The sequence below is a fragment of the Acanthopagrus latus genome, chromosome 6 (genome assembly GCF_904848185.1).
Source record: "Acanthopagrus latus isolate v.2019 chromosome 6, fAcaLat1.1, whole genome shotgun sequence".
Classification (NCBI taxonomy): Eukaryota; Metazoa; Chordata; class Actinopteri; order Spariformes; family Sparidae; genus Acanthopagrus; species Acanthopagrus latus.
This window is the reverse complement of record NC_051044.1, coordinates 23,257,535-23,285,508: the sequence shown is the minus strand read 5'-3', so window position 1 is coordinate 23,285,508 and position 27,974 is coordinate 23,257,535. Positions and strand designations below refer to the sequence as shown.

At 41.5% G+C, this 27,974-nt stretch overlaps 2 protein-coding genes and 1 long non-coding RNA gene across 8 annotated transcripts; 2 read left to right on the top strand and 1 right to left on the bottom strand.

The window, feature by feature from the left end:
• The first annotated feature begins 16 nt into the window (after positions 1 to 16).
• On the top strand, positions 17 to 5,290 carry LOC119021038 (globoside alpha-1,3-N-acetylgalactosaminyltransferase 1-like). 6 transcript variants are annotated; one of them, XM_037100952.1, is made up of 5 exons: positions 17 to 107; positions 962 to 1,382; positions 1,546 to 1,590; positions 3,241 to 3,303; positions 3,510 to 5,290. In XM_037100952.1, exons 3-5 carry the CDS (start codon positions 1,557 to 1,559, stop codon positions 4,466 to 4,468), a joined length of 1,056 nt encoding a protein of 351 aa, XP_036956847.1. In that variant the 5' UTR covers positions 17 to 107; positions 962 to 1,382; positions 1,546 to 1,556; the 3' UTR covers positions 4,469 to 5,290. The 6 variants fall into 6 exon arrangements, with proteins under 6 accessions (XP_036956847.1, XP_036956848.1, XP_036956851.1 ...); XM_037100953.1 differs by lacking the exon at positions 17 to 107 and having other exon boundaries at positions 755 to 1,115; positions 1,218 to 1,382; XM_037100956.1 differs by lacking the exon at positions 17 to 107 and having other exon boundaries at positions 755 to 1,115; positions 1,549 to 1,590.
• Positions 4,296 to 10,755, bottom strand: LOC119021039. The gene is made up of 3 exons (XR_005075466.1): positions 10,479 to 10,755; positions 6,517 to 6,585; positions 4,296 to 4,430 (listed from the first exon to the last, which is right to left on the bottom strand). It is a non-coding gene; the product is annotated as an uncharacterized LOC119021039 (long non-coding RNA).
• Positions 9,603 to 27,728, top strand: ell2 (elongation factor for RNA polymerase II 2). Its single transcript, XM_037100949.1, has 12 exons — positions 9,603 to 9,850; positions 13,238 to 13,285; positions 14,031 to 14,155; positions 14,263 to 14,426; positions 18,903 to 19,162; positions 19,565 to 19,689; positions 20,705 to 20,777; positions 20,865 to 21,591; positions 23,236 to 23,308; positions 23,734 to 23,905; positions 24,283 to 24,327; positions 24,482 to 27,728. Exons 1-12 carry the CDS (start codon positions 9,677 to 9,679, stop codon positions 24,596 to 24,598), a joined length of 2,103 nt encoding a protein of 700 aa, XP_036956844.1. The 5' UTR covers positions 9,603 to 9,676; the 3' UTR covers positions 24,599 to 27,728.
• Positions 27,729 to 27,974: the final 246 nt, after the last annotated feature.

The window sequence follows — 27,974 nt, the reverse complement described above, 5'->3', positions numbered from 1 at the left end:
GGGTGTGTGTTGTGGACTTCTGGAGATATCGGTTGTGGAGATTATCGGCCTATAAGGTCGCTAGATGTCACGCGCCTTGTTGTGCCTTGTCGCGTCCACAGTTTCATGTAGGAAGTATTTTCTTTGTACTGAACAGCCCAGAAAAGCTCATTCTCATGACAGCGCGGGGTGAAAACATTAATGGCGTACTCCCCTGCTGAGCTGTAACATTAGCTAGCTTAGCCTCTCCTCCATTAGCTAGCGAGGCCTTTCCTTGTGAAAGTCTAGCCTGGCGGATTGGACTGGCTACATCCCCATCTGTTCCATCTGTTTAGGGCTAAACAGCGAATATTCTGAAATATTAGCATGCTTGTCATTGTGAGTGTGTTAGTGTGCTAATGTGTGCTATAAGTACAGCCCCACAGCCACTGGCAGGGCCGTAGAGTGTCTGGGAAATATGTATTTATAGGCTGTCAGGGTTTTTATTTATTCATCAATGTGTTTGCCCTCGGTCAGGCATCAGTGCAGATGTTTAAAATTCTCAATTATTTATTCTCAAGTTTGTGAAAAATTGAGGTTTTAATATTTGGCGTAGCCTTGACAGGTCACACAAATATGAAACACACACAATAACTCAACACGTGAGAAATTTCATAAGGTGGAGTTCAGCCACTAGATGACAGGAATCCCTTTGAGGCCTTTTTTATTCATTAAAGACACAATCATCTTTCCAGCAACGCCTTTAAAGATACTTTTTGTCACATGGAATCAACATATTTCACAGCCTCTTTTATGTGTGTGTTGTCTCCTGGTGTTCATTGACAACATGCAAGAACTTCTTCTATTATATTTCTTGTTGACTGCCACCACCTTGTGGACAGAAGGCACTACAACACAACCCCCCTGCTGACGTGACCTTATGAAGCCTGGTTTATAACACAGTTATTATCTCTGTCTGCTGCCTTCCAACTCTCCTCACTAGCTCTCCTCCGCACGATATCCTCAAACACTTGAGTACGCCAACATTTATCTGCAAGCAGAACGAATTTGAGGAAACTGTGAGCATTGATCGAGGCTCTCCTGAGAACTTTGCAGCGGCTGCTACCCACAATCTACCCTGAGCCGGAGGAAAGAATGTGAGTATCAACTTCTGTCTTCACTGCATGTGTAATTTCACCATCGTATTCTTTTCTTGCCTGCGTCCTCTCCTCACTCCTCAGCTCCTCCCATTCGCCCAGATTCCCCAAGCATCTGGTTGCTTTGGTTTTCCTCCAAAACTAAACGCTGTATAAAGCCTGAGGGGTGAAGTGAAGGGGGGCGCAGAGAAAGAAGATATGTGAGGAAAAAAAAGGGAGTGGAAATATTATAAAAGCAAGGAGAAGAGAGCGAAAAGCAGGGACAAGGTAAGAAAATAATCTCCAGTGGAAACACATTGAGTTAAACAGCACATTTCCAGGAAGAGACAGACTGAGCAGAGGAGAGCCAGAGTGCGAGATTTTTTTGGGGGGGGGGGGGGGCGGGTAAGAATAGTGACCTCAAAGAAAGTTCTGTGTGTTTATCCACCAGCAGGTCACGGTATGGCGCTGTTCCCATTCTGCAAGACGCCCTCAGGTCAGTGCAACCTCAGCCACTGCTTCACCTCTTCTGCTTGTGTCATGTATGGCTGCTTCACCCTCACTTGGGATTGATTTGGTGACTGTTGTACGTGCTTGCTTGAAGCTCAGTTCGACTGAGCCAGAGAGGCTGGACTGCAAACACCAAAGAGCTTTGTAAAGCCTTTCGTAAAGGTTTCGATTAGCAGTCTGATGGTAAAAATATGTCCAGTCAGGAAAAACTAAGTCCTTGATCAGTTCAAGAACTTTTGTGCAGCTATCCCAGACGTCTCGGCTGGTTGAGGAACTTGCACACAATCGGGGAATGGACGTGGACAATCTGAAGATAAACATCTGGATTCACTAACACGTGCCTCGACTTGGGTTCAATCAGGTTCAGTGATATGGTCTCACTATGCTGTATGTTCCAGCAGTGAATGCTCGTCCATTTGATATATTATCTCCTGCATATTGTCTTTACACTTAACTTCCTCAAAAAAGAACAGGATGTCTTCTATGTGAAAATCTTGTTGCATCAATATCACTGGTGGAAAAGTCCTGCATTCAAATTCTTACTTAAATAAAAGTACAATAGAATGGGCATTGAAATAACCTGAAAGTACAAAAGTCATCATTAACATTGGCAATTTCACTGGATCGTAGTTATTAATGCATTATTGTTGCAACTGCTAATTTATATAATATGATATGTTAATCCATAACAATGCATCATAACTTAGTTGATTCAGATTTTGTAACAGTAACTCAGTATACAGAAAGAGAGATGGTAATACTCAAGTTAAGTACAAGTACTTTGAAAACATACTCCATGTCTGAACTAAGTTAGCTACTGTTGCTCTATGTTAGCGGAGAGGGGAGAGGCACTGAGACAAGGCCGTCGGGAACATGCATAAAGTCACGTCCTTTTACTTGTCGTCGGGAAAAACCCAACCTGAGTCCTTCACAGAGAAATCCACAGTCCAGCAGTATTAAAACAACTTAAACAAATTGTCCACAGGCATTTGTAGGCAACTGAGAGAGTTGGGAAAGGTCTCATTTTTCATGTCACGGTACAATCCGCTCACTTATGGCCAATAAAAAAGTGATGATTACATGTTGATTTGCTACAAATGATTACAGAGAGCCCCTTTAACTACTGTACTTGAAATGTACTTTCTTACATTCCACTCCTGTTCAGTAGTTAACCAGAACCTATTTTTATGACTATTTTAGTTAAGTTCAATAATACAAAAACGTCACCACACATATGTATGTCTTATGTTTCCATTGTACAGACAACTGCCTCACATATTTTATTGCACAATAAAGATTAAAAAAAATCAACTAATTTCAAATTTCTATTTCTATTTCTAATTTCTATATATGCATATATAGCCCACAGACATTACATGTCTATGCAGTGTGTAGCAGGTTAGTATGGAACATGCTCGAGAGTTTACGTTACTGATGCAATCACCGGTTGCCACACTTCCAAAGAAACAATATTTCTTGCGCAGCACATTCTTTTCATTCCTATAAGGTTGGGTCTTTTTACCTGCCGGGGATTCCAAGGAACATTTCAGTAAAATGTGCTGACTGGAAACGTTGAAGCAGCTTGTACAAGTTTCATTTAAATGCTTGTCCAACTGTGTGTTTGTCTTTCCAACAGGAGCGGTCAGAGTGACCAGAATACAACTGTTCCTGTACTGTTTCCTCCTGTCTGTTATCATATGTAAGTGAACAGAAGAAACGTGTTTCGGCTACTTCCCTTGTGCCACAACACAATTGCACAATGATATATATATCTGTGATGATAAATTACAACTATGCAGTATCTCCTCTAAATATTCCACATGCAGACATGTGTTTGAAGTTGAAAAGGAGTTTGAATATTATTAATTGGGATCAGATGGTTTGAGGTATGTTTTGTTTCCTTAGACTTCCTCCATGGACGTAAAGAGGCTGTCGGCGTGAAGTCACCGCATTCTATCTTTCATGCGTTGGGAAAGGACAGGGGAAGACTATCGACAGGCAAGACCATTGTCAAGGCAGCAGTGCCACAAACTCCTCTGGAAACACCTTGGGGTGCTCCTTTAGTGTGGGGTGACGCCCGTAACTCAGCTGTCCGTAGGGCCAAATTCGCCCAACGGGAAATCCATACAGGTCTGCTGGCCCTCGTGGTTGGAAAATATGCCAAGTTTGTGAGACGTTTCCTCTCTTCTGCTGAAACCTATTTCCTCCCTGGACAGACGGTCACCTACTACATCCTCACAGACAATCCCCGTTCTCTGGATCCCCCCATCGAGTTGGGGCCTGATCGACAGCTGAAGGTGGTTCCGGTTGCAGAGCTGCCTGGCTGGGAAAGGTTGGCCCATCGAAGGATGTCCCTGCTTGCCGACGCCATCAGGAACCCGATCGGCAGCGAGGTTGAGTACATCTTCTGTGCTGACATCGATCAGGAGTTTGTGGCCCCAGTGGGAGAGGAAATCCTTGGACACCTAGTGGCCACGTTGCACCCAGAGCTCTACGGGATGCCACGAAATGCATTTCCTTACGAAGCCGAAGAGCTCTCATCGGCTTACGTGGAGGAAGACGAAGGGGACTACTACTACACCTCTGAGCTGTACGGAGGGTTGGTTTCTGAGATGTACAAACTGGCTCGAGCATGCTCCTTGCTTATTCTGCAGGACCAGGCTAATGGGGTGGTGGCCCGGGGCCTCGAGGAGAGCTACCTGAACCGCTACCTGATCAACCACAGGCCGACCTGCGTGCTGTCACCAGAGTACAGCTGGTGGGACTCGGCCCTGGCTGCTGATGTTCCTGTGCAGAGGCTGCTCTCTTTGGGAAGGCAGTGTGAGGCTTTAGACAAACAGAAGAGAGAGGAGCACAAATGTTGAGTCAATCTAAAAAGAGGGAGGGAAGTATGAATGTAGGGCTCAATTGCACATGAAGAAAGACTTTTTTATTTAATCTTGAATGTCCCGTTGGAGGAGAACTGCTTGATATTTAGCAAATGGTGTTCTGACAGGACAGCAGATGACGGAACCAGATAGAGAGACAGCACATATTCCAGTTATCGTTATTCAGTTCATAACTCGAGATTCCCATTTCATTTTCTGTTCTATTAGCTAATAAATGTCGCTTCCAATCACAGAGGCAAACTGCACAATCTGTTCTCAATTAAAGACCCATATGTTTGAAAGAGCGTCGCTGTTTGTCTGATATCTCTTCCACAGCAGGCAAAAAGAAATTGAGCTGTCTCTTTAAACGAAGCACTGTCCTCTCCATTAATGTCAGCCTCAGAGATACTGCTCCAGTGGCTTTGTGGTCAGCAGCGATAAGAGTCAACAGTGTAAGTGCACACTTTCCCCCGCAGTGGCCAATCATTAACTGGAAGAGCTGCTGTTTCAAGGTCTTTAAATACCAGGTGGCAGGGGGGGGGATTGATAGAAAGGGATGCAGTCACACGTGTGGTGTGAGCTGCCATGTTTAAGTTTTAGCAAAAGCTATAGCTGAATTGAGATCAATGAAACTGGTTCAGGATGCATTGATGTAAATTTCCCTTAAAAACTGCTATTTTCCCCGACTGTGAATTGGAGTAAATTGTAAACTCAGATGACCCGGCGCTGGTGGCTGTCTGCGAGTCTGCCACACACACAAACACGCTCCCACGTTCACACTCTCTTTTCTCTTCCGTGTGTTTTAATGGGAGGGTTAAACAGCAGCAGATGTTTTTTTCTCACTGCCAACAGAATCTGTCCTCAGGGCCAGATCGCCACGTGGAGGGAAGCCGGAGGTAAACTTCGGATTATCCTCTGAAACTAATGCTCAATTTCCCTCCGCTGACCACACAGGTGTGTGTGTGTGTTCGTGTGTGTATGTGAGAAATAAAATAAACTGCTCAATAATTTTGATTTGCAGATGCTCCCGAATGGTTGCTGTATTTCATGTATACCTCAGTCATCTTGGCTTTTAGACTACCCGATCCATGCTGAGTGCCCCTTGTCATGCCACAATGCAAAGCAGTTTAAAGAATTATTGGTTTAATCCCTGTCATGTGGTTCACTGGTGGTCTAGGAACCTGTGGGCAGCAGCATAACAGACGGCAGAATAAGATAATCAACTATTAGATCTTGATAATGAATTTGTTGAAAGATCATATAAATCTGCCTTGTGAAGATGAAGAAGACAAGGATGAGGCACATCAGAGGCCTGTGTGTGTATAGGGGGGGGGCGCTTTGTAGTACTTAATCTCTGGTCAGCACACTTTATGTCTTTGTGTTTGTCAGTTTAAGCTGAAACAAAACTCCTAATCCATCAGTTAACGTTAGCCAAATGTTCCCAAAATTCCCAGAGGAAGAGCTTGAAGTGGAACTTTTCCTTTTCCCTCAGATTGTTTCCGCCATTTAGTCTTTTTTGTTGTTGTTTAGTTAAGTTGGGGGGGTGTTTCTGATATTTGGTTATAATCTTATTCTAATCAGCCAATAAAGACAACATAGTAATAACAGCCCTTAACCATTAGCTGACACTGACACGTAACGTTAGCTAATTTCCACAGACATTCAGATGATGAATAGGCCTATTTAAAGTGACTGATGTATGATTGCGTAAACAAAGTCATTTCAGTTGTTAAGAGATGTGCAATACATTTAGGTGGCGCTGACGACAGCTCTGATAGATGGTGAACCTATAACAAAACAACCATTTAGGCTAGATCTTCAGCAACAATGGTGGAGATTATTCTAATTATCTAATCACTGATATACTTTAATAAAAGTTGATGTGGTACAGTTAGCAAAGGATATTGTATTTCTCTCTGTGCTGTAAATCATGCCTGTTCATCATAAGCCAGTCAGCAGAGAAATAATGAAATAATTTTCTACATCCACAGCCAAAAACCAAGCAGTGAAATTCACATCAGGCATTGTTTCTGTCGTCAGCTCACCTGTGCTGCATGTGTTTGTTTTGAGGGAAGAAGCTGCAGCATCTGGATAAACTCCGGCCCAGGATGTTGCTGTAAGGCGACACTGTTAGTTAATGAGCCACTGTGCCTCTGCCATGCCTGCTTATTAGTGTCAATTACAGGTCACCCACAGGTAAGTCAAACTGCTGGAGACTTTTTAAAGATGGGGCAATTACTCAGTCTCAAGTAGGTGTTGATCATTTAATTCCCCTTTACTTAAGCTGTGTTTAACCATACACAATAATTCAGTTTTATTACAACAGCGTACATTTTTACATATTAAAGGTGCCTTCAAACCAGCCGACGTGATTCCAAGGTTGTGATGTCACAACTATATAGCCGCCAACCTGAGCCACGCCCCCAGCACAGCAGTGGCTGCTAAAACACAGGCAGGGCTGCTGCCAAATGGCAGATGGGTGACGCCTCCTCAGGCCTGTGACCAATCAGAGCAGGGCTTTTTGGGAAGGAGGCCTTAAAGAGACAAGCACTTTAACGGATCATTCAGACAGAGGCTGAACTGTGTTGCTGCAGCAATAGTCAGTATGAGAAAATTAATGTTGGATAACCGCTAACTGCTGCTAACTGTAGTTGCTGTTTGCTAGTTAGCTCACTAGTTAGCTCTGTTAGCTGTTCACCTAGACGTCTGAACTGGGATCTTGGAACACCAGGGGAGCGCTGGAGTTTCCACAGCTAGCACAGGCGATTTGCTTTGCTAACTGGCTAGCATACTAACTTCAGTAGATATCCATGAAACACGATACACAGGCATCTGAACTTTTATCGATATGTTTTTCTTCATGGTCTGTGGAATTGGAGTTAATTTTTCAAGTTTCAATTAAGTTTTCAACATTTTAACATTTTGTGGTAAACACCCAACCTTTAAAGTTAACTTTGATATTGAACTAATGTAGAACTCAATTCATGAAAATATCCTCCATAGGTTTCATATCTGCTATATCTACCCCACATTTTAAACACAGAGATGCTTTGATTAATAACCAAGTAGGCCAAGATATGTTACACAGTGTAATATCAGTGGGCATCGGACTTTCAAGCCCAGCTGCCTCTGAATTAAATGCTTTTGATCACACTGACAGTGTTCAGTCCGCCTCTCTCCAGCAAAAGTTGCCCACATATGACACATGAAGATTTAAACAGAGAAAAAATGACTCAGTGGAACTGTTTAGCAAGAGGGATCAGAGGTTGGTGTTGTTGTCATTTACATTAATGCAAAATCAACCGCTGAATATTTACACTGATGATTAAAGACTGGGCGCTGAAAGGATTTCAGTGGGTGTGGGAGGTAGAACTACTTGTTTGGGTTTACTTCATTAGCAATACATTAAGGGGTCACATAAGAAGAAGCAGTCCAGTGTGGAAAAAAACAGCAAAGTTTAAATGTAAACCCTCTGATCTGGAGAGAGAAAAGGGAGAGTCTTTACTGTTACTGGTTTCAGTCTTCAGATCCTGAAACATGGGGCCTCTGATTAGCACCAAAATCGGAGCCTGGCCAAATAATACACATATTAATGATCAACCCCTGTAGTTATTCAAAGCCATTTGTAAGGTAGAAGTATATTCATGGAATTACACAGAACTGTAATGGAGTGTAATATAGAGAGTCATGAATGAGCATGTTGAACAAAACAAAATGTGACAATATATCTCAGCCACATTTGAAAGATAATTGTCAGGGGTTAGTAATTGTAATAGTCTCCCTGTGTTTAATGTTTAGCCTGAAACAAAGGGTGTTTGTCCATCAGAAGATATGTCTGTAAACACAAAAGCCCCCAAATCAATTAACCCTATCCACCCAAGAGGCGTTATTTAAATGTTTGCACAGCAGGAGACCTGTCAGCCAAACCAGAGTGCATCTGGAACAAAACAGTCTTAGTATTTAAAATTAGCATAATAAAAACCAAGAGACAGTACAGGAAATGTAATGCTCTGGGACAAAGTTGTCAAAGTTGTATTTAACTATAGTTTGATACATGAAGTGGATAATCATAAGGTTAACTCTGACTGTATTAAATGATTTCTACAGAAAAATGTGTGTTTAAATTAATATCTGTGTAGTTAATTTGTTGATGGATTCATGGCAAAAACTCTCAAGTGTTGATGTGTGTTTGTGTGTGTGTGTTTGCGCTTGTGTGTCGCCAGGCTGACGGGTGGGGTGAAGAGCTATGGTAATCTGTTGGATTCACACAGGCCTTTCCCCACCCAGCCCGAGGCTGCTCCACACCAAAACATGCAGCCCTAATCACCAGGTCAAGGGGACTGACACTGGGAGATAGTGGAGGTGCAGCTCACTGGGGGACACCACTGTGCCCATTGTGCTGATGTCACATGACAGCCTATATCATCAAAGGCACCACATGAGGATGATTATATACACCAGCTTAATGGCAAAGCCGTTTACCAAAAAATGCTCCCAGCTGACTCTACCATATCATGAGAATTAGGGTGACGGTTGGTGTATAGTTCCAAAAGTGGTTAAAGTACGAGATTAAAAACAAATTGCTTGGTTTTACAAAACATTTGCCATATATTTCTTGATATAAACTGGGGGGTTCTTTTGAAAAAATATATGGCAAACGTTTTGAATGTATATGCGAATATAGTATAGAAATCTATGACAAAGATTCTGCTGATATTCCTTACAGTGTCGGCTCAACTGCGTTCTAACAAGACGAGGTTAACATCAGTCTGCAGACGTTCGCTTTAACCGATCCAGTGGGCTAGAATTAGTTCAACCATGTCAGCACAACACAGCTGACGGGGCCGTTTTGACAAGAAGTGGCACAACTACATATGTGTGTTTAAGAGAGAGATATGAGCTGACAGAAACGGGTAATTACTAGAATGTGCCCTTGAATAACTACAGCTTGAAAAGACCTTTATAGACACATAGCCCTGGTTCTACAAATGGCCAGTAAAACGCACTTGCAGAAGTAAACTAAAAGGTGCACTTGTCATGCACATTAATATATATAATGCGTGCTGTATGATAACTTCACTGTGGCAAGAAAGTGACAAACTAACAAGCTAGCAAGTCAAGACCAATCCAGTGCTGTCAGCCCTGAAGGCAGCAGCTGTAGTCCCTCCCCGGGCCAGAGCGAGCACAGGGAGCCTGGGCTGCTAAATGCTCCAGCCTCAAAGGGACGATGGTGGAGGGCTGGTAAAGATGGCGGCGCTCTCCGAGGATGGGAGGTACGGATTAAATTGTGGCCAACAGAGCGCCGACAGAATCACCGTGTTACACGTCAAATTGACCGAGACAGCACTGAGAGCCATAGAGAGCCACCAAAAGTGTATGGTGAGTAAAACGGGCGTTTATTTCAGTCAAAAAACGAGCCAGGACCGTCGGGCTGACACAGCTCGTCTCAGCTGGGGAAGCTCAACTGCCACGCACAGCTAAAGCTACAAAGTTAGCTAAGCTTTTGACAGAGCAACTTTCTGCTTCTTTTTTTGATTATACTGACCTTGTGTCGTTAAATTAATCAACCGTACAGGGTGAATGAGGCCTCGGCTTTATGTTCTGGCCAGGTTTTTCGAACTGACAAATGACATTTAACGCAGAAAACCTGTTGGTAAAGTTAGACACTCTGATTAGCCACATTAGCTCTAGCTGGGTTAGTCAGAGCCCCCTGTGCTGTGCTGTGCTGGCCAGCCAATTCCGTTTTTTTTTTCTCCTGCCAAACTAATGTTGCTTTGACCAAATTAGGAAAGTTGTCATTTTATATCGACTCACACACTCGTCGTGAGACAAGTTTTCACAAGACGAGGGTTTTAACATGCAACCTTAGTTTACTAACGTGAACTTTTCTTTCGACGCCGTTGTATTTGGCGTCAGGGGCAGGGTGGAAATTGCACGGATAAATTGAAGCTAAATGTAACAAGTAAGTTGGTGGCGTTGGAAGCCCGTCGGTGACTAGGCAGCTTACCATATGGTTTGAAGTTTTAGCTAGTAGGGAAAAGGCAACAGCACAGCCTCGCAGAGATGTGAATCTCGCAGCAAGGCTCAGCCCTTTATAGCCATTTAACTTAATCATGAAGTGTTGCAGTTAAAGGAGCTGCCACACTGGAGCCACAGGATGTATATACGAGCAGCTGCCTCAAAAGGTTTACATGAGACAAACATTTAATTGGGGCTTGTTAGCCAAACTGCCGACATTTTTCTGCATACCCCATGTCAAGCTGCATGAGAAGGCCAGCATTTGCAAATATACAGCATATGCTATCAGATTGCATCAAAACCTATGATAAATCATCCTATATCTTAGGTTTTCTCTTACTATACATGTCATTTTGTTCAAAATACAATATATTCATGTATTTCTTTTGGCTGTCAACAAACTATTTCATTAAATTGTACTGCATGTCACCCCAGGAGCCTGACACCACTGGTCATTGAGGAGCTTTTAAAACTAGGTGCTCTAATAGGGCACTGCATAACTGTGCAGATTAAATATAACTCTTGAACTCTGCAAATGGCATAATCTTGTTGAGGCGCTACACAGGTGAACTAATCTGGACGGACCAATGCAGTCTTGAGTTGCAGGGGCCTGTAGCCAAGTTACCTGATGGAAACCCTGCCAACAACAACCCCGTTACATAACATGCTGCCTGGGCTTGGGCTCTGCTCAGAGCTGATGCACTGCAGCTTAGCATGGGGCTGTAGTGTTCAGAGGTCTCTGTGACAGCTTTTTATGGCACATGGTGTGTGTGTCAGTATGTAAAGCACACTCGCACCCCAGTATGTAAAGTTTTTCACGTTCAGCCCTGTACAATAAAGATATCCTGTGTGGAGTGTTTGAAATGTACCACAATTTAAATTGATTATTTAGTCCGTCTCTGACAGCTGGCAGACCGAGTCATCACTAAGTTGAATGAATTCTTTTGTGACAGCCCATGCTACAACCTTATTGGATGTGGTAATGTTGGTCGGTACGCTGCATTGAACGGCAGCCTGCCATCTCTTGCTGACTGAGCAGCCAAAACTGCCTGCTTTTTGTCTCTCTCCCTCTCAGTAATGTGTGTTGTAGCTCAACCAGTCATCGAACTATGGAAGCTGGCTATCTTTGTCTTTCTGTGGTGATGTGAAATGTGATCAGAACTCTGTGTGTGTGTGAGGACTGGTTGGTGTGTGAGTGACTGAGTGAGTGTATGGATAGTGGGGGAGGGAGTCAGTCAGTGGCTTGGAGTAGCTTAGCTTTAACAACCATGACATGGGCTTTTTAGTCAGGAAAAAAAGTATACTTAATGATGTGTCTCTTGTCATATGTATGAGTTAGAAAGTGTCCTTTAAAGTCCACAGGAATGCAGACAAGCTTTTGTTGATAAAATACACATTTCACTCATACGAGAACATTTCACAAGTCTATGATTTGGCTATGTAAAGAAGCAGTGAGTCCTCTCATGTTCCTATTCTATTAATACCGAAATGAATAGGAGAGGCTGGGGTCATTGTTTAATTTTCTTCAATACTAAACATAAACTTAATTTTTATATGGTTATTTTTATTACCAGTGGGGCTTTTGTATTAATATTGCCAGCGTCAGTGTAACTCAAGCTACAACCTCAAGCTGTAGACTGCCTCCTAACCTGCACTGCACCAGAGCTACTGCATATTTGTGCAGCCACTGCATATTTGTGGCTGTCAACTCTGTTTCAAGTAGCCACCTACACAAAACACAGACATGTCAAAAATATCCTCATGAAACTACCCGCTGTGTTTGACTATTGTCCAAGTTCCACTACGTGTATTCACCTAAAAGCAAATATTTCTACCTACCACCCACCTCTTAACCACTTAAAAGAAGATGCAGGTGAAGTTGACTCACATGGTTTCTTTGAAGAGCTTAAGAGATGCAGAGCTGAATGTTGGCAGCCAGTGGACGGTCATCAAGTATTTGTGGCGGACTGTCACCCATGATTTCAGCAGTATGCATCAGTCCAGTAGTGGAATATTATGAATGGAACAGAATGTAATTTAGGTTTTTCTTTTTAAGCAAAATGCCAAATTTATCCAAGCTCAAATGTTAGGATTTGCTTCTTTTTCTTTTAATGTTATTGTAAATTGAATATCTTAAAACAAGCAATTGGAAATTAGATTAAATTAAATAAAATGTATTTTAATTTTTTTTTATTGACTAGTTTATTGATTCCTTGATAATAGAAAAAAAATTGCACATTAGGCAGTGCTCAAAATAATCCTCAGTTGCAGTCCTGCATCAGACATATTTTCAATTCAAATTCTTTATATATCACAAGATAGTTGTTAATGGGTTCACAGTTTGAAAATGAGAGTGTGTCTGACTGGCTCTTCAGGTTTTCTATTTTGTGTTGTATGGAAACAGATAACAGCATAGTTATTTTTGTCACAGACACATAAGTCATTTCGTTTATGTAGTCTTCATTTTAGTAGACCCCATGTTGAAGTGCAACATTTTGCCCACTCTTGTTGGTACTAGGTTTTGTAAATGCTAAGTGTGACAGGACCCTAAGGCTGTTTCTGCAACTGTATGCTTTGACTCCTGAAGAGTCTGTCAAATAGTGAAACATGTTCTGCAGGTTTTAGAAAAGAAATGTCTAAATTCAACAACATTGTGTAGCTGTTCTATTTTACACATCCAACTGGTGCTTCTCTCCCAATAATCCTCCACATTTCCAAAGTGTTAAACTGTTGATTCTTCTCTTTCAGAATGTACCTTCTTTGCGGCCAACAATACAATTCAAGGGACTCCAGGGGGTAAGTAGTGTTTCTTCCCCATGCTGTAAATTCCCAATCGTAATAAATAAAACCCTTGTTTTGTGTCCCGTTGTTAGCAGCAAGCGTAATTTTGCATCCATTAATGAAGAGTTATTTATTTAGCTACTATTTCGTCTTTTGCTTGCATGTGCTGTGTTGTAGCCATTACTTATTGAAATGCCCCCACACGAGTGTATCACAAATAAAAACACTTACATGGTCAATTTAATCAGCTTTAACTCATCTATGTCACCAGCATTGGACCATTTAGTTTTATCAAAAACTTAACAGTTTATTATTAAATTAGTGATCAGATAATGCTTTATTCATATAATAAGAATACATTGCAAATTGCAGTATAAAATAGGCAATTAGACATGGCCCAGAAGATTTATTTTAACTTGTGATTGCACAATGCATATGTTACATGATTTTAATGAGGTAACTATTTAGAATTGGTAACATAAGTTGTGTTGTTGATGCAGACTGTTTGTTGGACTGTTCAGAGGGGCAAACGCTAACATCTGAAATCTATCAACATTGCTTTACACTGCTTGTTGTCCATGATGCGCATGACTCACATACAGCCTCCCCTTAGCTGCTGAGACATCAGAGACCTTCCTTTCAAAGCCCATAGCTCAGATGTAGACACTGTATCATTACACTGTGCAGGCACTGAACTGTAGATGGGGTGGGGGGGGTGTTAATTTTGTTGTGCATAATTTTTGTGTACATCTCTTTACAGCGTATTAAAATTCCTAAGACGGACTCCTCCTCTGACACCTTCCAAAATTTTGATTTCTACCTGTCTAATGTGGGCAAGGACAACCCTCAGGGAAGCTTTGAGTGCATCCATCAGTATGTGTCGAGGTAATCACTGGTCAGCTGAATCATCTGCTGCTGTCTTACCACACATTGCTAGAAGGTAATCCCTCTATGCCTCACATTTCTTTCTCATGCTCCCTCTTTGTCTCCAGCTCAGGGGCCTCACACCTGGCATTGTTGGCAACAGTACAGGACAAGGTCACAGTGTGCGCTACTAATGACTCCTACCAGGTGACCCGGGACCGTATGACCCAGGCTGTGGAGGACACACGTGAACGCGGGACCAAAGTCATCAAGCCTGGGGGCCAGTACAGAGGTAAGGCCCCTCACTGCACTCTGACTTTTCCACCTGCAGTAGTCAGATGTCAGGTTAGATCCCTGGAGACCAGCACTGCTTTATGTCCCATCATCACCTCTCCTCTCTTTTCAAACTGACTGAATAGGTGAAAGCTGACAGCCTGTCTCCATTCAAAGTATTATTGCGACTAACTAAGCCATTTTGCCATCGCAGTCTTTTCCAGGTTAGCAGTCTGACTGATAAGGGCCAAAGGTAGCAGTTGAAGCTATTTCTGTTTTATTGACACACAGCATGCCAAAGTGATATAGAAAATGTCACAGTACAGGCGCTAAATGCTGCCTGTGTTCAGCATCTGTTACCAGTGTTGAGCAACTTACATTCAAAATGTAGTATTAATTAATTTTCAAGTAACACATTATGCTACAATATTACTCTCTGCGTAGAATAATAAATTACTTATTTTGTATTTAATTACTTTTGACAAAATGCCCAAATACAACCATTAAATAACATAGATATTTTTAAATAAATGAATGGCCTTGGACACAGGGTTGAGCATGCAGACAGAAGATCAGTCTGATATGTTATGAGATAGGAATAAATATTTTTAATCATAGGTTTAGTCATATGAAACACAATTGGTAATGCGCGGTGTGCATGGATTTTTAAAGAAGCTGTAGTATTGCATTACTGAAAAAAAAACGCATTATATGACTCCGTTACCTCTACAAAATATATATTACTGCAATGTGTTGCTTTTGTAACACATCACCCCCAACACTGTCTATTACCAGCAAACATTTATGACTTACTGTAATGTTTCTCTTCCAAATGACAAACAGAAATGCATGTATACCAGTGTCCTGTCCACTGCGCCGCCCAGTGCTGGGACTGAGACAAGCAAGCTGAGCAGGAAAAGTAATCTTGATTATCTAAGTTGGCGTGTCACTCTCTCCAGCCTTACTCTTATGTCTTATCCAACTCGGGACATGTAGGACAAAGGATGTGCAGGACAACATGATGATGTAATCTTTTGCTCAATGGGTCCCCCCTCCCCTTTGCCAGCCTCACTTATTTTAAGCATCTTTTTTGGTCTTAATATAAACTTGATGTACAAAGTCAAGACAATTGCAAGATGAACACAGGCCCAACAAACAGATAAACTTGATGCCAACTGCCCCACATGTTACAGCCACTCGCACTGAATGATAGTGGTACCATGTTTTTTTTTTAGTTCCACTAAGATCATCAAGACTAAGATGAAAAGGAGCATGTCAGTAAAGGAAACCTCAGAGGAAGAGCAGCATCACCCAGTCTCTTATCACATGGAAGTGGTGTGGCTGGGTCAAAACCACAGAGCAACCCTGAATGTGTAGTGGCAAATACAAACAGGGTCAGGATCATGCATATAAATTGATTTGAGAATACACCTTGCAGTTCTGTATTAACAGGGAATTTGAGCCTGATGAAAGACCAAGGTCTGATGCTCCCTTTATAATAAAGGCAGGAGTGGGGGAGCAGCAGGTGCAGCTACAGCTCACCCAAGGCCACAGATAGGGGCCTGGGTGAGACACTTTGTAGGCCTTAAGGAAGTCAGACAAAAATGAGAATAGTAAGATGACAGTCTCGCGTGATCATGACGAGGGGGGTGGTCCAGGAGGGCACTGGTGACCTTGACCTCGAGTATAAAAGAGGGTGATCGGGGGAGATTTCTCAGTTGCCCCGGGGTACCTCATGGATTTATAACTTCTCTTGGAATAAACACCTTTTTGGACTGAAGACTTGCTGCCTCGCCTCTGATTTGGACTTAGTCTCTGAGCGGTCTTGTCTCTAATTTGGACTTAGTCTCTGAGCTGTCTTGCCTCTGGTTTTGGACTTAGTCTCAGAGCCGTTTCTCCTCAGATTTGGACTTTAACTTTTGAGCGGAGTCACAGAGTCAGATAGTGGAATAATTGGAAGGAAGGTAGTCTCCCACTACAAATGCAAAATTTTATGATGGTCTGTCTTTAACACTTTGAGGGATATTGTATGAATTAAGCCAATAGGTGTATATGAAAAATAGATGTACTGTCAGAACATGTCATGAAAACATTTAACCAGCATTTAAAATGCCTTAAACAAAAAGTATTTACAAGTTATTTGTTTCTCCCATTTTGGCTGGGTTTGTAGCCAACTGCAGCTCCAATGTTTTTATTTAGTTTATAAAAGTTGTATCTTTTTTTATACATACAAAGCAGTATGACAGCAGCAGCCCAAATGTATTATGAAATTGTTCGGTGAGTAAACAAGGAAGTTATTATGATACTAAAATAAAACCTAATCTAACCTTAACCTAATGACTGTTGTTCGGAATGATTAACTGATTAAAACAATATATAGAAAATTGGACTTCATGGGGCTTATATCCTGTCCCACAAAATATCCTGCTCATGTGGTAGTAAATTTGAGTTGGTCAGGCACTGTCTGTGCAGAATTGTCGAATGTTGCTGGCTGGTAAAACAAACTTGTTTATTCATATGCACACATCCACTGTTTGTCTCTAGTATCAATACTACGGGTGGGCATTGAGAAATCTTTCAATGTTTACATTTAAAATATCTGTTAAAGTTGATGTTAAACAACAGTTATGCAGCCAACACCTTGACATTTAAAATTTTCTCATGATTGAATGTATGAGTGATATAAGGCAAAGTAAGAGACATGAAACTGAAATGTATCTTTATTTGGTTATGTACTAAAGCAGAAAGAAAGCTTGGTAGATGTAGAAACATCTGACAGGTGTCTCCATCTATCCTTGTTTAAAGATGTCCTGGGTAGGTTATCTGATGTTGTCAACATAATTATTATAAATGATAAATATATAATTTAAAAAACACTCAAACTTCAACAAAGTTAATTCTCTTTTCTCTTCCAAAATACTCCCTGTATATAATTTGTCTCATCACTTGGGGGAAAAAAAATGCATAGCAGGCACTTTGGTCTCAGACAGCCATGTTTTTTTTTAGTTTGGAAAGGGACACTTTTTATCCAAATGTAGACATTTAATCTAGTCATAGGCAGTCCATGCGATCTAATTCCTTGTCAAAGATTTTGTCAGTTAAACCAGAATCTATACGAGTGAAAACCTCCTCGGGCCTGTTTTTCTGGGCCTTGGGGATACATTTGCATATACTGGCCCAGATAGAAACTGGGAAACGAGACGAGCAGCTGAGAAAGGGGGTGGGACTGGGGCTTGTAGCAGCTGGTTTGGAGTGAGCACCCTATTTACTAATGCAAAAGGGGCCTTTAGCTTCTTGTTTTCACAGGTTGCTAATTTCAGGTAACCATCTGTAACTCGTATTTTCATCTTTGTCTGTGGCCTGTATCGTTTCAATGAGAGCTGTACAACCCTCGTCACTGGGAATTTGATGTCCCTTGCTACGCTTGTTCTGCATAAGCTCTCAATGCACAACTGATTATTTCTTATTACAAAAGCTTTTCACCTGCAGCATAAACTTACACTTCCTCCCATTTCTCTGAGTCTCTTGCTCTTTGACAGAGAAAGGGGGGAGGAGTTTTTCCTTTCTCTTCCTCTCTTTAACCTCGATCTCTTCAAGAGCTTTAGAATTTCATAATGCACATGAACGGCTATAAGGATATGTGCAAGCACCATGACTGTGCATATGGCTCAGCAACACAGCCGAGAGGTGTCTGAGAGACTCTAAACTCCAGACTCTAAATCAGCTTTCCAAACAAGTCTGAGCTGATAAAGAGAATTGTCCAGCAGACAGCGTAGTTTAGTGCTGGTCTCCCCCCTTGTGACAGACTCCCTGATGGTATTTTGCATTACCATTAGCACTACTGGACCTCCTTGCCTCATTAAAATGTGTGTAAAACCTTGAAACCTTAAATTGTCTGTGACGGTCATATCTGCTCAGTCATAGTCATAGATTTTCATTGGCAGTGGTGGTTGTTTAATAATGAAAACTGCAACTTTGATGATCACACACCACCTCATGACATCAACAAATCACATCTTATGTTTTCATTGTTGATTGAGGTACCACTATCTGAAATTACATACTGTGGATTCACATTTACATGATAGGAACTGCTTAGAATTTCACTTTGTGTACCCTTTTTATATTCAGCTCCAACTCTCTAGTAGAACTTGGTTTTGACTTTACTATTTCAACTTACTCAATCTGTCAAATATTCCGGCCAGGTTTCACTGACACACTCTCTTTGATCCAGTTTTTAGTGAAACAGTCCTGGCTTATTAGCTTCTTTTTAAGCATGCCATGTTTGTAGCCATCTAAAAATAATGGCAAAGGGATTTTCTCTGCTTTGAGGTTTGGGCGGCGGTGATTGTAGATATGAGACTTTCTTCATTAAGTTAGCTAAAGTTGATAAGCAGGTTTGTTTTTGTGAAAGAATTTGATGACACAAACATTTCCGATGATGAAGGTCACAGAAAGAAGAGGCTTTAACACTGTGTTTAACTTCTGTCTTTAGGAAAGCAAGTCCATATCCGTAAGCCAGCACTGTCGAACCCAGAGGTGGTCCCAGAGCGCAAGCGCTCCACACCCATCAACCCAGCCAACACTATTCGTAAGTGCCTCTCAAATAACCCTGTGTCTCAGCGGCCATTCCGGGACCGCATCATCCACCTTCTGGCGTTGAAGTCCTACAAGAAGCTGGAAGTGCTTGGCCGTTTGCAGCGGGACGGTATCAACCAGAAGGACCGAAACTCACTGGGATCCACCCTGCAACAGGTACTATGAAGTGTTTATTTTTAAAATTGACATGACCCAGTGATTGACACTCACAATATCCAACAATAAACAGAAAAATCCAACAGCAATAACTTTTTTTTTTTGATCTTCAGCTATTTCACACTAAGATGGGTTTTCTTCAAGCTCCCATGTCAAAGACCAACTTGCCTTTCTTAAACATTAGGTCGAGGTATACAAATCTGCCTGAGGAAATCCAGTTCGCAGAACAAAGGCTTCATTCATCATGACGAGAAACAAATCACATAATCGTTAAACACTATTTGCATGCACAGATGTTTGGCAAGCACAGGAAATGTGAAGTTTCTGTACATATTGTATACTTTTCATGCTGTCATAGATAACTTTTTAAACGGTCTGTGTTTCTCTGTGTGTGTGAAACAGGTGGCCAACCTGAACCCCAAAGACAACACATACTCATTGAAGGACTTTATATATCGTGATGTCCAGCGAGACTGGCCAGGTTACTCTGAGGATGAGAAGTCCCAGGTTGACCGGATTCTGGCTCGGTACTGAAGCGGCCCATTAGCCTTTTTACCGACACTTTACATTCTTACTTGTATTAAGCATTTGGATTTTATGTGGAATTACACCAACATTTAAGCACTTTAAACAAGATAACATACCACCTGAGAGGGGTGTTATAACTGTTATCACAGTTTGCTTCTTTGTCCTTCACAGAGTGCAATGACTATTGTCAAATATATACATTATATATTTTTTAGTTACAGTGGCGCCCAGTGTTTCATTAAATTTTCTCTGCTCAGGGTGATCTGTGTACAAAACTTGCAATCATTTGAACACATTGTAACCTAAGCTGTTGTGTTCTGTTAAGTACAAAACTAGCAACTTTTAAATTCTACTGAGGGTGACCTACTTAATGGTGATGGTAATGGAATAGTGAAGCATTTCAAAGTCTATCAGTAGCTCATGTAGTACACAACTAGGTTTTACAACTACACAGTTGTGTCTTATTGTTCCTTATCAGCTAAGTCTAGTGGCCGTAGATTTATGCTGGTGTTGGTTGCTTCATATTGTTAGGTATTTATGTTATTTACAGAGTTATTTAAATGGCTTGTGGGTAGATGAGATTTGTATTGGTCTTAAAAAGCAAAGATTTTATCTCTTCAGAGAAATTTGTATTCAGTTTAAGGTACTTTGTGGAGTTTTGTTGTAAACAATTAACAGTCATGTTTACATTTAGTTAAATCACCATTTTGTGTGTATCCCAGAGGCTTGACAATTTGACTAAATTTACTTTCTGAAGCAGATTCTTGCATTGTTAACATACATGTTTTCTTGCTTGCACTCTGTTTCTGTTGGCACATGTCCAGCTGCTGTTTGTTTGAAGGAAAATGAAGGGTGTGTGAAAATAACTTCCTGTGTACTACATGAGCTGAGGGTTTAAAATAAGTAAACTCTACAAACATTGTTTTTATAGAAGTACAATTTCTTAAGCAGGACCTGCTCTATATCTTCTGTTACACCACTCCCTGCTGACGCACTGTTTTCTTTCTTCAACAGTAAATTAGGTCTTCCTACTGAGACCCTCACATCAAGCAGTCCTCCCAAAGATAGTGTTCCCACGTCCCCCCAGGTAACTGAACAGATGCACACTAACACACATAACCACCAAACAATGATACATGTGGTTTTCAGCTCAAATCTGTGTGTTTACCTCCAGAAGCGCCAGCCAGACTTTGATTTCATTGATCCTTTGGCACCCAAGAAAGCCCGCATCTCCCATCTCAGCAACCGAGGGGCAGTCGCATCTTCATCCTCCTCCTCCTCTGACCGCCGTGAGGACGAGGGCAGCCCCAGCTCTAAACGCTCGTCCCTACCCTCCAACGTCGCCTCAGGCCCCCCCACCCATCTTCCCATCTCGTCCCACCCTCCTGCACCCTCTCACCAGCAGCCCAGCCCGGCCTCTAATTCCAACTCACCCAGCACCCCGGAGGGCTGTGGCACCCAGGACCTGCCCATGGACCAGAGTTCCTCCTGCAGAGACCCGTCACCTAGCCCCTTTGCCTCTGATAGGAACCCGCAGGACCGTTATCGGCATCCTGTCCCCGTCCCTATCCCCAGACCAGCCGCCTCTCCCAGCCCTCCTCCTCCTCCTCCTCTTCTCCCTCCTCCTCCTCCTCCTCCTCCTGTCACCTCACTCACAGTTACCTCCACTGTCATCACCAGCCCCCCTTTGCCCAGCAGTACCAACAAGAAATATAAAAAGAAATCCAAGAAGCACAAAGACAAGGATCGAGAGAGGGAGAAAGGGAAACGGACGGAAAGTGGCAGCAGAAGTCCTCCCAACATGGCAGAGCAGGCCGAAGAGACTCGTCGAGTCAAAAAGAGACGCGGTGCTGAGGAAGCGAGTAGAGAAGTTATCGATAAGAATCCTCACAAAGCTAAAGGTTTGTTTCTCTCAAATTTATTATCAGCATTACTGATCAACCACGTTTTGAAACTTGATTGACCATACCAGAGTTTTCATGGGACACACACACACACACACACACTTCAAGTTACCATCAGATGCTCAGCACTTCATTCACTTCACTTAAAACATCATTTCTTTAGTCAATTACTGAATCACTATGTTTTAATTCAGTGGAGGGACCGTCTTTACAGATCTATTAACTTCTATTATATTGTTATATCAGCAGGGGATTAAATTAACTATAAATGTAGTGGAGAAGAGATTTCAGAGAGTTCATTGTGTCAAACTCGGAGAGAGTTGGCAGCAGTTATGGGGAGCAGTTTAGCCTCATGTAGTTTATTGTTGTTGATTTAAGAGCCCCCACTCTTCCATAAGACTAAACTGTTGTTACCATACAGTCTTTGATAAATGTACTGTAGGCTACTTGCCCATTGGATGGCAGACTGATGAAGTTGACAAGGGTTACACATGCAGCTGCCAAATGTAGGCATTTTTTCCCAGTAGTTGGTTGGGGAATTAGAAGATGCTCAGTGGAAATTAAAATAAATCCATTTACAAAAACACAGCTCCAATAGGCCTGGTGGGGGGTACTGGTATTGCGCAATGTTTATTACAACACAGTTATCATCAGTGTTGTGAGTAGCGCTCAGTCTTTTCCTACAAAGATGCGTTCAGTTGTCAGTTGTGAAAAAGCCCTATGGGACGAATATATTGCTCTGTCGGCTAGATGCTGAGATATATAATTGTTTGCTAACACCAGGCTATGTTTGTTTGAGCCGTACTTATCCTGCCCCCTAATGGCCATAAATCAAGTACAGTAACTCAGTGTTTTCGATAGAACTTGTCTCTTCAGAGTACTGCTAGTCGTAATACAGCTTATTATTGACATGCACATAATTTGAAGTACTACTTAGACAGAGGTAATGGAGCCATATTCGCTTAGTCAAACGTATTTGAGAATAAAATATATTAAGATAGTTAATGCAGACACTTTCAGTGATAAAATAGACTAGTAAAATATTGTTGAAAGTAGTAGCAAATCAACATTACATTTCAATCTGGGTCAAACTTACAGAACCTTGCTTCATTGGCAACTTCAATGTGTAAAAAAGTGAGTGTGTGTGTGTTTGTCTGGTCTCTCCGCTTCAAGCAGCCTTTTAATGTCTTGTGACTCACATGCCTCCTCTGTCCAAATTTGCAGCCTCCAGCCAGTTTTATCTTTCAGACTTTGTATTGTTGTTCGCTGTGTTTCAGTGTTTATCTCTGCCTTGTTTCTCAGAGCCGCCCAATCATAGTTTGATCTTTGATTATGTTCATGCACTGGATGTGGTCTGAACATGCTGGTGCATTGATCTAAGCTCCTCTTTGCTCTACTGTCTTTAGTTCTGGTGTTCCTTGAAGTTGACAATGTTTTATTAGCATTTTAGACACACTATTTCACCATCTGTGTTGAAGTCATTGTCAAGAATATGCTATTACTTGGTTAAATAACTGCTGATAATCCAGGAGCTCTTACTTAAATTATTTACTGGCCACTGGCTTGCAGGAGTATTGATACCATCTATTCTGGATTGTCGGTGCTGTATTTATATTCTTACATATTCCTCTTTCTCCGCAGACTCTTCAGATAAAGAGAAGCCAGTCCAATCCACCGAATTCTCCTCCACAATTGAGACGCCTGACTATGTAGTGTGAGTACATTTGCTATACCTCAAATTTTCTGTTCTCCCACAGCATGACCCCCTTTATTTTCCAGGTGTCTCATTTCAATTTTTAACCATTTGACTCATTAAACAGGGTGTTGAGCTCAGACACAAACTTGAGAATTGGAACACAGGAAATTTAGCATAAACACAGATTAAATTTGTGTAGTCTGTTTTGCACTATACACGTCAGTGGCAACAAGCGCGGAGAGCATGTCATTCATCACACATCAGAAATGAAAAACTTCAACTGTTCAGAATGGTTCCTATGTTTCTCTAAATATCATGACCTTTAGTAAAGTGTCATTACTAGCAATGATTGAAGGGTTTGCTCATGGAGGAATGCTGGTTCTGGTCTTGCACAACAAAAACATCATTTCTTAAATGATATATTTACACTCCTTTGTTTACAGGAAGTACATACCGTTGGTGTCCATGGACCAGCGACAAGGCTACAAGGATGACTTCAATGCAGAGTATGATGAGTACCGCCTGCTACACGCCCGTGTGGAGAACATCACCCGCCGCTTTACTCAGTTGGATGCCCAGTGCCGGAAGCTGGCACCTGGCACCAAAGAACACCAGGTCACTGTGTACTCAAGTTGATGTTACCATGTTCACATGACAGTTTCTTATCCAAATACTGTATAATTCTGACTGTTATGTTAGATGTCATATTCCGTAATTTCCTTGAACTCACAGGGAAGCTGGTTAAGTACCTTTGTGGTATCATTGAGTCCTTGTAGTGGTATTCCTATCAGTTTGTTGATTAATTTGTTTATAGCAGATAATACAATGTTGAAGACACTTTTGAATTGTGCAACATTGTCCAACTACACAAGAAATGGGGAGTGATGTGCTTTTATTAGTGTCAGTGTTCTGAAAAGATATGTTCACCCAAAATGACAGTTCAGTCATGATCTCCTCATTGATCATGATCTCTTTTATTTTGAATTTCACAGAAGGTGCAAGAAGAAGTCTTGAAAGAGTACAAAAAGATGAAACAAGTAAGTGGTGATATAGACTTGCAGTATATCTGATATAGACGTTTTTATCGACCACAAACTTCAGATGTTGTTTCTCAACCACAGCAGAAGTTGCTGTTGGTATGACAGCTTGAGTCTGATATTAATTGTGTGTGTGCTTTGTTTTGTTTTACAGCGCAGCCCAAACTACCATGAGGAGAAACAGCGTTGCGAGTACCTGCACAACAAGTTGGCCCACATCAAGCGGCTAATAGCTGATTTTGACCAGCGCAGAGCCCAGTCCTGGTGCTGAGAGCACAGTACACGTCTTCACTGATCAGTATTGAGAACGGAGTGACGAACCAGGAGGGGGTGTCCAACTGGCTGTTATTTAACACCCCTTCAGTTACTGCCCGCACAACAGCCACCCCTCCCACCTTTTTCCCTTCCCATTTCCTTTTCCATCATCCTTCTTCATTCCTTCCTTCTTTTCCGATCTTTGATTCCACTGGCTTCATTGTTGCCTGCAATCTTGAAAATCCACTTTGACTTAACCCCCCCATCTTTTGCTTTCTCTTTTATTTTATTTTTTCTCAATGAGCTCCTGTGGAATTTCATGCCACTGGACAAGTGGAAGGGGCTGCCTGCATGTGTGAATGGGTTTGGGGGGAAAACTTAAACTCTTCTAACCTTTTGAAGGACTTTATCTTCAGGCAAAAAAAAAAAGAACAAAAAAAGTATTTTTGAGCATCACAGAAAATATTAACAATGTATTTAAGTTAAAAAAAAAAAAAGAGGGAGATCTATTTATTTTGGGACTCGTAGTGCAAAGGAAGAGTCCGCAGATGATATATTGTTTATCTTTTGTTGAAAACAATGCAAAAAAATTACCGCAGGCCTTATGTGTTCTGACTTTGTGAAGCCATTTTGCACGCAAAATCCATTATGTAATCTCACTTGGCAAAGATGTCTCTCCTGCCTCATTTCCTCTCTTTTCATAAAGCTCTACTGGATAACATTGTTTCAGCACATCGCTGTCTTTGCTGAATTTGAGGCTGAGTAGGGAGGAAATGAGACAGGCCGGAGAAATCACTTAAGCTAATTGAGAAGCAACAACTGTACGTGTGCATGGATTGTAAATTTAGTTGTAATGGCGACATGGGGTGGTAAGGGTGGGGTAACTAAAGGTGTATGATCCCCTGTCAATGGGGGCAGTATTTCCCTGCACCAACAGTGTTTAGTGTTCACGGTGCATTATGGGTGCCTTAAGGTGTTTACACTCGGAAACGCCGAGTCGGGCCGACCCTTAGGGTCCACAGGCTACACAAAGGAACTATAACTGCCTGGATACAGGTTGTGTGTGTGTGTGTGTGTGTGTGTGTGTGTGTGTGTGTGTGTGTGTGTGTGTGTTCGTGTGTGCATGCATGGAGAAAGGAAGGGATGTCAAGTCTGGAAGGAGTGTTACAAATCGTATGAGGGTATGTGTTTGTATGGTTGTGCTTTATGTGGAGTGACAGGTGAAAGAAAAACATAGAAATGTGGAGAAAAAGTGAGAAATATGAAAAAGAAACAAAAAAAGCTGCTATAGTGTTTGACCAGCCAGAGCACTCAGGATCAACCTGGCTGGAGTAACAGTACCTGATCTATATTGAGGAGATATAGAAGATCCTTGTTTTTTCCAGAATGGTTGACGTCTAGACCCTGGAAAGGACTGCGCCCACCTCTTCGTCTTTTTCCTGCGGCAATCGGTCTGTGTTTCTGTTTTAGAGAAAGGCCAAAGTTTGTCATCCACCAGAGGACGAATCTGTGTTATTATGTCAAATATTATTTGATTCTCAGTTTAATTTCTGCAGAGCAGTGAAAGATTCCAGAGTAGCATTTTTCTTTTCTTTTCAACATTTATACCAATTTAGTTTGGTGGATGGACGAACGGCTTCAATGAAAAGTCTTTATTTCAACAAGGGAAAAGTTGTTTACAAACCTGTGTTAGACTGTTTGCCAAAAATTAAATACTTTTCTGGTACTGCATCCACGGAGTACAATTCCTGATTGGAGCTCAGTTGCAGGAGACATTAATACTGGAATAAACTATGTCTCATTCCATGAAGAAACGGTAAACACTGAAGAAGAACTTAGACACTGTACCCTGAGAAACAACAAGTGGAAGGTGCTGATTCCCAACTTTTGGAGCAGTCGGCCTTTGCAGCCATTTGGTCTGACATATACACTCAGTGGCAACTTTATTACGTACACCTGTCATGACATCTATCTGTATGAAGTTTTTGGTGACGTGTAAATAAGATATGTTTACTACCAAGGCGCAATACTTAAGAATTTTGGTCCAAATGTGTGCTAACATTGTAAACACCAACACTTTCTTGGTGCTCCCAATCTGGATCGCTAGCTGCACAGCTTACTGAGCCAACTAGCCAACAGTTAGTGGTTACTTTGGTGACATGCTGCCCCCTATTGGTTGAGTTAAAAATTCAACAAGTAGCCAATTCTTACATACTGCACCCTTTTTTAAAAAAAAAAAAAAAATGTTTTAAGGTTGTGTTTTACTGGACTCACTACAACATCAGTGCTATATGTAATTAACCCCTTTACAAAAAGAAAAAAAAAACTAATTAAAAAGGCATCATAAAAATACTCTATGGCAGTACAGTTGTATGGGCTTGTATTAGCTTGTACAGATGTATATAATAAAGTGAAAACTAAGCGTATATTCAGCTGGTGTTGACTTATCTGTTGGAAAAAATGGGGCCCCATTTTAATTTTTCAAGGCAAATGGAGATAAATTAAAGATTGGCCAGTTCTATCTCCAGTTGCTTTGATTGTGGCATTCTGTCGAACAGTCAGTCTCTGCAGCAGACTGGCTGTTTAGTGCGTCTGTCAGAATCAATTCAGCATATAACAAACACTGCTCAACTTACTTGTTGTATCTAAAGTCATTTTTCAGACAGAAAAATCAGGAGTTGTATCGTGGATTTGCGCAAGATCTAGACTTACCACAGCTGTGGACTACAGGGTCAGTCTTTTGGTTTATTTTCCCTTGAAAAAGTCATTTCCAGAAGTATGGAGCGGCACAAAGAGCCACTTAAAACAAATTTAAGTTATAGACCAGGGCTTCACGTGCAGCCTCCTACGTGCTATCCGTCGTCCTCTCAGCCTTCCAAGGAATGTCTGGGTTTTTGGTTTTTTTTTCATCAAAAACAGATTTACGTCAGTTTGGTCCGATCAATATGAATAAGCATTATGTGACTCATTGTCGTGAGAGGAAGGAGGGAAGCAGTTTGATTAAGAGTCTTAATGAGGACATAACTAAGTAAAATATGCCCTGGCAGCGTTTTGATATAAGAAACCACTGAAAATCAAGTGTGAAATCAGATCCTGCCCATGTGAAAATGTAAGACATTTCAATAAAAATCAACTTAGTTTTACCTGGAATTTGTCTTGTTGTATATTTTTTAATGGTTTCCATTCCATGCATTTGAAATTAATATGTGGCCTCTAACATGTGGTGTTCTTTCTGTTTTCACTAAATAGCCGATGTTATCAGAGCTCTCACAAGTAAAGCCAGATTTGACGGTCTGCATCAGTAGTCTGACCTTTGTTGGACAACTACTGTACAGTACACTTACATTTTATTATAGTTTTATTTATGGGTTAATGGAGATAAATTATCAAAT

Bases quoted from the DNA above. Each gene is read 5' to 3' on its own strand.
- LOC119021038 (XM_037100952.1), top strand. From the start codon at position 1,557: ATGGCGCTGTTCCCATTCTGCAAGACGCCCTCAG. The intron at 1,591-3,240 runs GTCAGTGCAACC...TCTTTCCAACAG, and splicing joins ATTCTGCAAGACGCCCTCAG to GAGCGGTCAGAGTGACCAGA. The intron at 3,304-3,509 runs GTAAGTGAACAG...TTGTTTCCTTAG, and splicing joins CCTCCTGTCTGTTATCATAT to ACTTCCTCCATGGACGTAAA.
- ell2 (XM_037100949.1), top strand. From the start codon at position 9,677: ATGCTCCAGCCTCAAAGGGACGATGGTGGAGGGCTGGTAAAGATGGCG. The intron at 13,286-14,030 runs GTAAGTAGTGTT...ATCTCTTTACAG, and splicing joins AATTCAAGGGACTCCAGGGG to CGTATTAAAATTCCTAAGAC. The intron at 19,163-19,564 runs GTACTATGAAGT...TGTGTGAAACAG, and splicing joins TGGGATCCACCCTGCAACAG to GTGGCCAACCTGAACCCCAA.